Source organism: Rhinoderma darwinii, chromosome 1 (genome assembly GCF_050947455.1).
Source record: "Rhinoderma darwinii isolate aRhiDar2 chromosome 1, aRhiDar2.hap1, whole genome shotgun sequence".
Taxonomy (NCBI): Eukaryota; Metazoa; Chordata; class Amphibia; order Anura; family Rhinodermatidae; genus Rhinoderma; species Rhinoderma darwinii.
Window position 1 is genome coordinate 164,937,627 of NC_134687.1, and position 13,710 is coordinate 164,951,336.

Sequence of the window (13,710 nt, forward strand, 5' to 3'; positions counted from 1 at the left end):
ACAGATGGTCGGGTACTGGATCGTACCAAGCTCTTCCCGGCACCCCTGGTGGTGGTGGGTACCAGGGTAATAATGGGTGGTTAGTGCTAGCCTCTGCACCGGCTAACACTAAGTACCGCCTTAATAATGGACGCTGTCAATCAGCCAACTACCATTATCTAGGCACTAATAAAGTTTAAAAAAAAACACAAAGACAATTTTTTTTTTATTGAAATAAGAAATCCCCAACAAAACCCTCGTTAACCATTTTATTCAAATTTTCAAAAAACGTAGATCTACGCAGTAGTCCAACGAATCGAAGATGTAGTCCAATTGGTACATCAAAATCTGCAACAACATAAAAAAAAAGTTATCAATGTGAACAATACCGATACTTATACTCACCTACACACACACAAGCAACCACACACAAACATACACAAACACATATAAACACACACCCATATATTACACAAACACACACATAAACACACAAACACATACACACAAACATAAACAAACACACACATATACACACAAACAAACACACACACATATACACACAAACATACACAAACACATGTACACAAACACCCATATATACACAAACACATACACAAACATACATGCACATATACACATACATGCACATATACACATACAAACATGACAACATACATACAAGAAAACATACATACAAGCAAACATACATGCAAACATACATACATGCAAACATACATACATGCAAACATACATAAATGCAAACATACATGCATACATACATGCAAACATACATACATACATGAAAACATACATACATGCAAACATACATACATGCAAACATACATGCACATATACACATACATGCACATATACACATACAAACATGACAGCATACATACATACAAGCAAACATACATACATACATACATACATACAAGCAAACATACATACATACAAGCAAACATACATACAAGCAAACATACATGCAAACATACATACATGCAAACATACATACATGCAAACATACATACATGCAAACATACATAAATGCAAACATACATGCATACATACATGCAAACATATATACATGCAAACATACAAACATGACAACATACATACATGAAAACATACATACATACATGCAAACATACCTACATGAAAACACATACATGAAAACATACACACATACAAACATGACAACATACATACAAGAAAACATACATACATGCAAACATACATACATGAAAACATACATACATGCAAACATACATGCACATATACACATACAAACATGACACCATACATACATGAAAACACATACATGAAAACATACACACATACAAACATGACAACATACATACAAGAAAACATACATACATGCAAACATACATACATGAAAACATACATACATACATACATACATACATGCAAACATACATACAAGCAAACATACATGCAAACATACATACATGCAAACATACATACATGCAAACATACATACATACATACATACATACATACAAGAAAACATACATACAAGCAAACATACATACATGAAAACATACATACATACATGAAAACATACATACAAGCAAACATACATGCAAACATACATACATGCAAACATACATACATGCAAACATACATAAATGCAAACATACATACATACATACATGCAAACATACATAAATGCAAACATACATGCACATATTCACATACATGCACATACAAACATGACAACATACATACAAGCAAACATACATACATACATACATACATACATACATACAAGCAAACATACATACATACAAGCAAACATACATACAAGCAAACATACATACAAGCAAACATACATGCAAACATACATACATGCAAATATACATACATACATGCAAACATACATACATGCAAACATACATAAATGCAAACATACATGCATACATACATGCAAACATACATACATGCAAACATACATACATGAAAACATACATATATGCAAACATACATGCACATATACACATACATGCACATATACACATACAAACATGACAACATACATACATGAAAACATACATACAAACATACATACATGCAAACACACCTACATGAAAACACATACATGAAAACATACACACATACAAACATGACAACATACATACAAGAAAACATACATACATACATGAAAACATACATACATGCAAACATACATGCACATATACACATACAAACATGACAACATACATACATGAAAACACATACATGAAAACATACACACATACAAACATGACAACATACATACAAGAAAACATACATACATGCAAACATACATACATGAAAACATATATACATGCAAACATACATGCACATATACACATACAAACATGACAACATACATACATGAAAACATACACACATACAAACATGACAACATACATACAAGAAAACATACATACATGCAAACATACATACATGAAAACATACATACATGCAAACATACATGCACATATACACATACAAACATGACAACATACATACAAGAAAACATACATACATGCAAACATACATACATGAAAACATACATACATGAAAACATACATACAAGCAAACATACATGCAAACATACATACGTGCAAACATACATACATGCAAACATACATACATACAAGAAAACATACATACATGCAAACATACATACATGAAAACATACATACATGCAAACATACATGCACATATACACATACAAACATGACAACATACATACATGAAAACACATACATGAAAACATACACACATACAAACATGACAACATACATACAAGAAAACATACATACATGCAAACATACATACATGAAAACATACATACATGCAAACATACATGCACATATACACATACAAACATGACAACATACATACATGAAAACACATACATGAAAACATACACACATACAAACATGACAACATACATACAAGAAAACATACATACATGCAAACATACATACATGAAAACATACATACATACATACATACATGAAAACATACATACAAGCAAACATACATGCAAACATACATACGTGCAAACATACATACATGCAAACATACATACATACAAGAAAACATACATACATGCAAACATACATACATGAAAACATACATACATGCAAACATACATGCACATATACACATACAAACATGACAACATACATACATGAAAACACATACATGAAAACATACACACATACAAACATGACAACATACATACAAGAAAACATACATACATGCAAACATACATACATGAAAACATACATACATGCAAACATACATGCACATATACACATACAAACATGACAACATACATACATGAAAACACATACATGAAAACATACACACATACAAACATGACAACATACATACAAGAAAACATACATACATGCAAACATACATACATGAAAACATACATACATGAAAACATACATACAAGCAAACATACATGCAAACATACATACGTGCAAACATACATACATGCAAACATACATACATACAAGAAAACATACATACATGCAAACATACATACATGAAAACATACATACATGCAAACATACATGCACATATACACATACAAACATGACAACATACATACATGAAAACACATACATGAAAACATACACACATACAAACATGACAACATACATACAAGAAAACATACATACATGCAAACATACATACATGAAAACATACATACATGCAAACATACATGCACATATACACATACAAACATGACAACATACATACATGAAAACACATACATGAAAACATACACACATACAAACATGACAACATACATACAAGAAAACATACATACATGCAAACATACATACATGAAAACATACATACATACATACATGAAAACATACATACAAGCAAACATACATGCAAACATACATACGTGCAAACATACATACATACAAACATACATACATACAAGAAAACATACATACATGCAAACATACATACATGAAAACATACATACATACATGAAAACATACATACAAGCAAACATACATGCAAACATACATACATGCAAACATACATACATGCAAACATACATATATGCAAACATACATACATACATACATACATGCAAACATACATAAATGCAAACATACATGCACATATTCACATACATGCACATACAAACATGACAGCATACATACAAGCAAACATACATACATACATACATACAAGCAAACATACATACATACAAGCAAACATACATACAAGCAAACATACATACAAGCAAACATACATGCAAACATACATACATGCAAATATACATACATACATGCAAACATACATACATGCAAACATACATAAATGCAAACATACATGCATACATACATGCAAACATGCATACATGCAAACATACATACATGAAAACATACATATATGCAAACATACATGCACATATACACATACATGCACATATACACATACAAACATGACAACATACATACATGAAAACATACATACAAACATACATACATGCAAACATACCTACATGAAAACACATACATGAAAACATACACACATACAAACATGACAACATACATACAAGAAAACATACATACATACATACATGAAAACATACATACATGCAAACATACATGCACATATACACATACAAACATGACAACATACATACATGAAAACACATACATGAAAACATACACACATACAAACATGACAATATACATACAAGAAAACATACATACATGCAAACATACATACATGAAAACATACATACATGAAAACATACATACATGCAAACATACATGCACATATACACATACAAACATGACAACATACATACATGAAAGCATACATACAAGCAAACATACATACATACAAGCAAACATACATGCAAACATACATACATGCAAACATACATACATGCAAACATACATGAAAACATACATGCACATATACACATACATGCACATATACACATACAAACATGACAACATACATACAAGAAAACATACATACATGACAACATACATACAAAAAGAAACTCACCTAAGACGTTCCCACGAAGAGCTGAACGGTCCCGTCACTTTTCTTCTCCCATTCACAATAACAGAGCGGTGGGCGCAGATGACGTAATCACGTGGGCCTGATATGATTACATCAACTGCGCCACAACGCATTGTTACTATGAATGCGAGCGGCGCCAAGAAGAAGGAAGATGGCAAGTGACGGGACCGTTCAGAGAGCCGTTAGAACGTCTTAGGTGATTATTATTTTATTTTATATATTTTTAGTTGTTCGCCGGGTGCTGATGCAGCACCGATGCGGCGGGTACAAAAATGTAGTGACCGGGTGGGGGAGGGAAAAGTGGCTTGCCGAAACGGGGTGAATGTAGTGTAGTATAGTGTAGTGTAGTGTAGTGTAGTGTACAGTACATTCACGGTAAGTTCGTCTCAATCGGGCTTACCATGCTCGCTTGAGACGAACATTCTCCCGATGTTGCTAGAACTACAGTATCTAGCAACATCGGGAGCGCGCACACCGCAGAGCGGAGCGGCTTGATTGACATCGAGCCGCTCACGCCCCTTTTTAGAAAAGATAACCAGCACTTGCTGAGTTATCAAGTGTAAAAAAAAGGCACTTAGGAAATGAATTTTAATTTTTTTTTAACACCAAATGTTTTCAAATTCATTTCCTGCTTAGAATGTATAAAAAATAAATTTTGAGTCAACTTGGGACAACCCCATTAAGGCTCAGAGCCTATTTTTCAAATCTGACATATTTCAGTTTATGTGGTAATAACTTCGGAATGCTTAAACCTATCCAAGCGATTCTGAGAATGTTTTCTTGTGAGACTTTTGGCTTTATGTTAGCGGTAAAATTTGGTCGATATATTCAGTGTTTATTTGTGAAAAATAGCAAAATTTTGAGAAAATTTGAAAAAAAATAGCACTTTTCGGAATTTAAATGCATCTGCTTGTAAGGCAGATGGTTATACCACACAAAATAGTTACTAATTAACATTTCTCATATGTCTACTTTAGATTGGCATTGTTTTTTTGAACATTCTTTTATTTTTCTTGGACGTTACAAGGCTTAGAACATAAACAGCAATTTCTCACATTTTTAAGAAAATTTCAAAATACTTTTTTTAGGTACCTGTTCAGTTCTGAAGTGGCTTTGAGGGGCCTATGTATTAGAAACCCCCATAAAACATCCGATTTTAAAAACTAGACCCCTCAAAGTATTCAAAACAGCATTTAGAAAGTTTATTAACCCTTTAGACATTTCACAGGAATTAAAGCAACGAGGAGGTGAAATTTGCAAATTTCATTTTTCTTTCAGAAATTAAATATTATTCCATTTATTTCTGTAACACGGAAGGTTTTACCAGAGAAACACTACTATATATGTATTGTCCAGATTCTGCAGTTTTTATAAATGTCCCACATGTGGCTCTTTTGTGCTCATGGACTAAAATACAAGCCCCAGAAGCAAAGAAGCACCTAGTGCATTTTGGGGCCTCTTTTTTTATTAGAATATATTTTAGGCAGCATTCCAGGTTTAAAAAGGTGTTGAGGTGCCAAAACAGTAGGAATCCCCCAAATGTGACCCCATTTTGGAAACTACACCCCTCAAGGAATTTATATATGGTTGTTGTTGTTGTTGTTGTTGTTGTTGTTGTTGTTACCATTTTGGCCCTACAGTTTTTTCACAACACACATTTGAATTGGGCTGTGAAATTAAAAAAATGACATTTGTTTCAATAAGATGTCATTTTTGACCAAAATTTCTTATTTTCACAGGAAACAAAATGACCCATTTTGCGGCCCAATTTCTCCTGAGTGCGGCAATACCCCATTTGTGGTAATAAACTGCCGTTTGGGCCCATGGGAGGCCTCAGAAGGGAAGGAGCACTTTGTGTTCTTTGGAGTGCAGATTTTGCTGGATTGGTTTTCGGGTGCCATGTCGCATTTGCAGATCCCCAGAGGTATCAGAGCAATAGAAACCCACAAGAAGTGACATCATTTTGAAACTACACCCCTCAAGGAATTCATTTCTGGTTGTTGTTACCATTTTGACCCCACAGTTTTTTCACAGCATGTATTTGAATTGGGCTGTGAAATTAAAAAAAATGACATTTGTTTCAATAAGATGTCATTTTTGACCAAAATTTCTTATTTTCACAGGGAACAAAATGCCCCATTTTGTTGCCCAATTTCTCCTGAGTGCGGCAATACCCCATTTGTGGTGATAAACTGCTGTTTGGGCCCATGGGAGGCCTCAGGATGGAAGTAGCGCTTTGTGTTCTTTGGAGTGCAGATTTTGCTGGATTGGTTTTCGGGTGCCATGTCGCATTTGCAGAGCCCCAGAGGTATCAGAGCAATAGAAACCCAAAGGAAGTGGAAACTACACCCCTCAAGAAATGTATTTATGGTTGTTGTTACCATTTTGACCCCACAGTTTTTTCACAGCACGTATTTGAATTGGGCTGTGAAATTAAAAAAATTACATTTGTTTCAATAAGACGTCATTTTTTACCCAAATTTCTTATTTTAACAGGGAACAAAATGCCCCATTTGTGTTGGCCAATTTCTCCTGAATCTGGAAATACCCCATTTGTGGTGATAAACTGCCGTTTGGGCCCATGGGAGGACTCTGAAGGGAAGGATCACCATTTGGCCTACTGGGGCTTTTCTGGTGCTAAGTCATATATGGAGAACCCATGAGGTACCAGTACAGTTGAAACCCCAGAGAAGTGACTCCATTTTAAAGACTACACCCCTTAAGGCATTCATGTAGAGGTGTAGTGAGCATTTTGACCCCACAGTTATTGCGTAAAAGGTAATCCGCAGCAGATGGTGCAGAGTGATATTTGCAATTTCCTATACATATATGCTATTTTAGTGTCCGATATATTGTGCCCAGCATGTGCCACTGGAGACATACACCCCATAAATTGTAATGTGGGTTCTCCTGAGTACGGCAATACCCTACATGTGGCTGTTATCTGCTACCTGGGCACACGGCAGGGCTCAGAAGGGAAAGATGAGGGGGATAAGCTGTGCGGAGTGCATCAGGGTAAATTAAAAATCAAGGGATGTATGGTAAATTTTAAAACAATCTGTTATACAGAGCCCTGGTTTTTCGGGACTCGTGTCACATTGATGTGTTGTGTCCTTTCTTATCCCCCTCTTATAGCAGACTCTGAACCTCTTTTGACTCTTTCCCTTCCCACCAGTTTGGGGAACTTCTCCTGGAAAGTGTTGCCCTGGTACTATGCGTGTGGCCTGGCTACCAGAAGTACTGGGTGCGGGGGGCTTCCTGGTCCCTAATAATTAGGTTCTTGATAACCACCTCTTGAAATTCCAGGAAAGTTCCGCCCTGGACTGCACATCGACGTAGCACGTACGCATTGTACAATGCCATCTGTATGTGCACGGCCAGCTTCTTATACCACACCCTCGATTTCTGCATGGTGCTTTAGGGCTTCAGGACTTGATCTGACAAGTCCACACCTCCAATGCACCTATTGTAGTCCAGGATGCAGTCTGGTTTGGGGGTCTCTATACTGGTACCTCGTACAGGTACATGGGTGCTGGTGTGGCCATGTATTGTTGTCAATACAAGGACATCTCTCTTGTCCTTGTACTTGACACACAATATGTTGCTGCTAGAATGTGCCCTGCTCTCACCCCTTCTGAGTGTTGGCCCAAGCAGTGTTTTAGGGAGGCCTCCAAGATTTTTTCTAGCAGTGCCGCATGCCAAGTACTTCTGGAAGCGAGGCACTTAAAGAGTGGGATGCTGGTATAAAAATTATCCATGTAGAGGTGGTAACCCTGGTCCAGCAGTGAGTGCATCAAATCCCACACAATTTTGGCGTTAACTCCCAGTAAATGGGGGCATTCTGGGGGCTGAATACAGGTGTCCTTCCCTTCATATATCCTAAATTTGTAAGTATACCCTGATGCACTCTCGCACATCTTATACATCTTCACGCCATACCTTGCCCTCTAACTCGACAGATACTGGCAAAATTGAAGCCTCCCTTTAAAATGTACCAGGGACTCATCAACAGAAATACATTTCTCGGGGGTGTATTCTTGAGCAAACCGGGCACTGAAATGGTCTAATAGGGGTCTCAGTTTATGTAAACTGTCAAAACTGGGGTCATCTCGGGGTGGGCACTGCTCGTTATCGGCATAATGTAGGAGGTGAAGTATTGCCTCATAACGCATCCTGGACATGGCCATGCGGTAGATCGGGGTGTGGTATAAAAGGTCTGTGCTCCAGTAGGTCCTAATGGATGGCTTTTTCAGAAGCCCCTAGTTCAAGAGCAGTCCCCAGAACTTGCCAAACTCCTCTGCGTCTACAGGAGACCACCTGTGGGATTGGGCATAAAATGATGTGGGGTTCTTTGTTATATACTGTTGGGCATATAAATTTGTCTGGAACACCATACGCTCTATAAACTCATCAGTGAAAAAGAGCTTGAAAAAGTCCATCTCACTGAGCCCTGCCGTGTTAAATTTGATCCCTGAGCTGCCCGTGTGCTCAGGGATTTGGGGCTCATAATTGTCTGGTGTGGGCGTCCAAATGGGGTCACTTCGCTCGGGGGTATCACTTGTTCCGGGGTCACTTCTCTTAGGGATTTCAACTATGGTGGTGGTCCTGGGGCGTCTGCTAAAGGGAGTCCCTCCTCTTCATCACTGGAGGAGGAGGTCGACAAATGTCTCACCATCCGACGAGTCTGTGTCGGAGGCCAGAAATTAATACGCCTCTTCGGCAGTAAATGTCCGTTGGGACATGTTTGTTGTGCTTTGACAAAATGTATATACAGCAAAAAAAATAAAAAAAATCCCTAACTGGGAGCAATAGGCTAGCACAACTAGCACAAAAGTGTGTTTTGTCTTTTTGTTGTTTTTTTTTTTTTTAGAAAACAAGTGGACTTCCCTGACACTAAAACTAACTAGGGCGAGGGTTCCTAACACTAAACCTAACTAAATTTTATGTGAACTTCCCTAACGCTAAACCTAACTACGACGACGTTTCCCTGACACTAAACCTATCTAGATTATTCCGAGCTTCCCTGACACTAAATCTAACTAGATTATTCCGAACTTCCCTGACGCTAAACCTAACTACGGTTACGGGTGCCTGACGCTAAACCTAACTAGATTTTATGTGAACTTCCCTGACGCTAAACCTAACTATGGTGATGAATCCCTAACGCTAAACCTAACTATGGTGACGGATTTCTGACGCTAAATTCCCTGACGCTATACCTAACTAAGCTTTTTGACGGTTCCCTGACACTAGCTAACCCTAGTACTAAACTAACCAGTTAAATTGTCAAGATTGGCTAAACTAACTATTTTTTTAATTTTTTTTTTTAATTTTTATATATTTGTTTTGTTTTATATAATTTATATAGAAAAAAAATCCCCAGGGACTAAGAAATTTGGTCCTGAAGACTGAAAAGTGGTCAACGATAGGAGATCACTGACAAAAAACATGGGGGGAACTCAAGGAGGAAGGGAACAGGAGTTTGGGAAGCAAAAAAAAGGGCTTTTTGTAACTTTTTGTAACTTTTATCACTTCTTCTCTCTTCTGTCTCTCTGATCACTATGCTCTGAACGCCTTGCTAACGCCAACAGAGGCGTTCAGGGCGGTTGCAGGAGGATGTGATGTCAGGGAGAAGAAGTGAAGAGACCGATCACCGTTATTGGTCAGTTAGTCACTGACTAGCCAATCGCAACTGGTCCCGGCACATTAAGCTGTGATAGCCTGCTGTCGGAAACAGCAGCTGTCACAGCTCATGAACGCGCCTGGCGCGACGCAACTGTGTTGAATGCAGGATGTACTATTAGGTCATGGAGCGCGAACGATACAGCTACCATGACCTAATAGTACGTTCAGGAGCAGGAAGGGGTTAATTGTATCAACTGGCACTTGTATACTATAATCTGTATATAATCTTTATATATATATATATATATATATCAGTATATGTTGTATTGCTTGGAAAGGCCCTAGTGAGGTGTGCTGAAACTTGCATATGGTGAAATAAAGAGTCCACTTGTTTTTGCTTTCTATATGATATATAGATAGATCAAAAACGAAATCACTATCCTTTAATATGTATACCAAACGCTATTCCGTTTTGAACATCAGCGAATATGTATATATTTTGTGTGCATGCACGTGCTTCTAAAGTAACAGGCTGGAGTTCTTTATCAACAAGTTGCTTTCTAGTCCACCATGTCATCAAAAATGGTTAATGAAGTTGTGTCTGATCTTCTATAGAAGACAACATTTCTGTATCTCTTTCTTTTTCTATCTGCTATGTGTTTCTTTCCCATGTGTGTCAGGCACCCTGCTGCAATTTCACACACTTCTCCAAAAATGTGCTCAGATGCTGTCCTGTGTTTTCATGTACTTTTTTCCCCATTATCTCTCCGCAGCTTGAATCTTGCTTATAATTGATGATGCTTTAGTTAATCATCTCTTTTCCCCTTTTGTTCGGCAGGTACCTCAACCTTGAAATATCCCTTTTATTCAGAATATGTGTCTTCTCTTAGGTCATTGATCATAGAGCACCCAGGGACACTCAATTCACAGTCAAGTGGGAAACGGTCATCATGAATAATCAGGAGGTTGTGGCTGTGCTACAGGAGTGCAAGCAAATGCTCCAAGATCTCGCTTCAGAGGTGTCAGAGCCCTCTGAGGAGGAAAAGAATGACTACCAACGGTGTGAAGGTGAGGACCTTATGTGACAGTGCAGGACTGCCTGCAGGTTCCTCTCTGCCTCTGTGCAGCGCAGCCACATGAACTCGCTTCTGCTCTATTTTTCTTCTTTTGGCAGGCGAGGCTGGCTAAGCTGTTGGGTTTGTGGGGCATGAATGGGATTTGGACCGCAGGCAGAGAAGGAAGCTCATTTTGTTAAGAGTGAATTGCTGTCACTTCTAATTTCAGGCTCCACTAAACCCAGGCAGAGCCACATTTATTTGTGGAAACAACAATGAGCAAAAGTTTGATGGCAGGTGACATACTTTTTTGAATATTAGAAAATGATAAAGGACACGCTATTGCCGCAGTGCGCCACAAATGTATTAACATTGAATGAGTTGGAGATTTGAATTTAATGACTTTACTTGCTAATTAGTTTTGCATGATTTATTCCAAAGAGAGCAGATGAAAACATTTTTTTTAATTCTGAGGATTAAACAAACCAGCAATACTTAGAAAATTGGTCCCAATGATATTTGTGACAGCTTTTGCCCTTTTGTACGTCCCAGTTAACGATGTCTTTAAATTAGCATAACTGAAATCTTTATTGAATCCAATATCAGTACATTCATGTGTATTGATTTTGTAGAAGTTAGCAGAAGAAAAGTCAAATTAATGGCTTGCATGATGAATTCATTAATAAGCTGTCCTCTTTTATAAGACAACATTCAAACATGGTAAAGTATTTGTAAAAAAAAAAAAGGAATGTGATCACGATTACAAGGATTCAAGAAAAGTTCAGCAATATTGAGTTCTACTATGGAATTGACTATGTGCAAACATGCTTTCGTTTTCAACGCGTACAGACATAAAAAACAGAAAAAAATATCCAAGGAGCGCACCTAGTGCATTACTGACAATAGGAATAGCTTGTGTAAACAATTGGGCAAATGCTCTTAGCTTGTGGGTGCTGTACTTTTAGTACAACACGAATGCCAACAACTTAAAACTTTTCCAGTGGTAATAACTCCAATAAATCCTTTATTAGCATTAATTGATAACGCGTTTCAAGTTGCACTCAACCCTTCATTGGATTAACACGACATAAAAATTCTAAGACTTAATAGGGTATACATTAGGTCTGGGCAATTAATTGAAAAATAAAACGAAACTGAAATTCAGTGCAGATAACCAACGTCATCTTGCGCATTTTGTTTTTTGGTTAGTTTTTTCCCCGGTTTCAGTTGTAGCTGCGTCCTCAGGATGCAGATACAGTTGAATCCAATAGTAGAGCAGGGGGCGTTAGCTCCCTACTCTACCATTTACTTAGTAACACCGTAAGCGGCTCGGCAGACAGGCACGAGGCAGTGACGTAATCGCGCCTGTTTGCGCTGAGCCAAACCGACCGGAGGAGCAGAGGGATCTCCTCCACTCATCGTTGGAACGGGGTTAGGTGAGTATTTATTTTATAATTTTTATTAGGCACTATTGGGGCTGTGTGGAGGCAGCTATGGGGACATTATACTGCGTGGGGGCAGCTATGTGGGCATTATACTTCTTGGGGTCAACTGTGTGGCATTATACTGTGAGAGGACAGCTATGGGGACATTATAGTGTGTGGGGGCAGCTATGGGGGGCTCTACTGTGTGGAGGGCAGCTATGTGGGCATTATACTGTGGGGGCATTGTACTGTCTGGGGGCAGCTATGGGGCATTATACTGTGTGCTTGCAGCTATGGGGGTTTTATACTGTGTGAGGGCAGCTATATGGGCATTATACTTTGTGGGGTCAGCTATAGGGGCATTTATACAGTGTGGGGGCAGCTATGGGGGCATTAAACTGGGTGGAGGCAGCTATGGGGAATTATACTGTATGGGGACAGCTATGGGGCCTGTATACTGTGGAGGGCAGCTATAGGGGCATTATACTATGTGGGGGCAGCTATAGAGGCATTATACTGTGTATGGGAAGCTA

General features: G+C 37.9%; 1 protein-coding gene across 1 annotated transcript in view; it reads left to right on the forward strand.

Annotated features, from left to right (window-relative positions):
• Positions 1-13,710, forward strand: part of ALPK1 (alpha kinase 1) — a 183,141-nt gene that overhangs the window by 69,945 nt on the left and 99,486 nt on the right. Inside the window, exon 2 of the mRNA XM_075860525.1 lies at positions 11,589-11,766. Coding sequence (XP_075716640.1) covers positions 11,649-11,766 — 118 coding nt within the window. The 5' untranslated portion in view covers positions 11,589-11,648. The remainder of the gene's footprint in view (positions 1-11,588; positions 11,767-13,710) is intronic.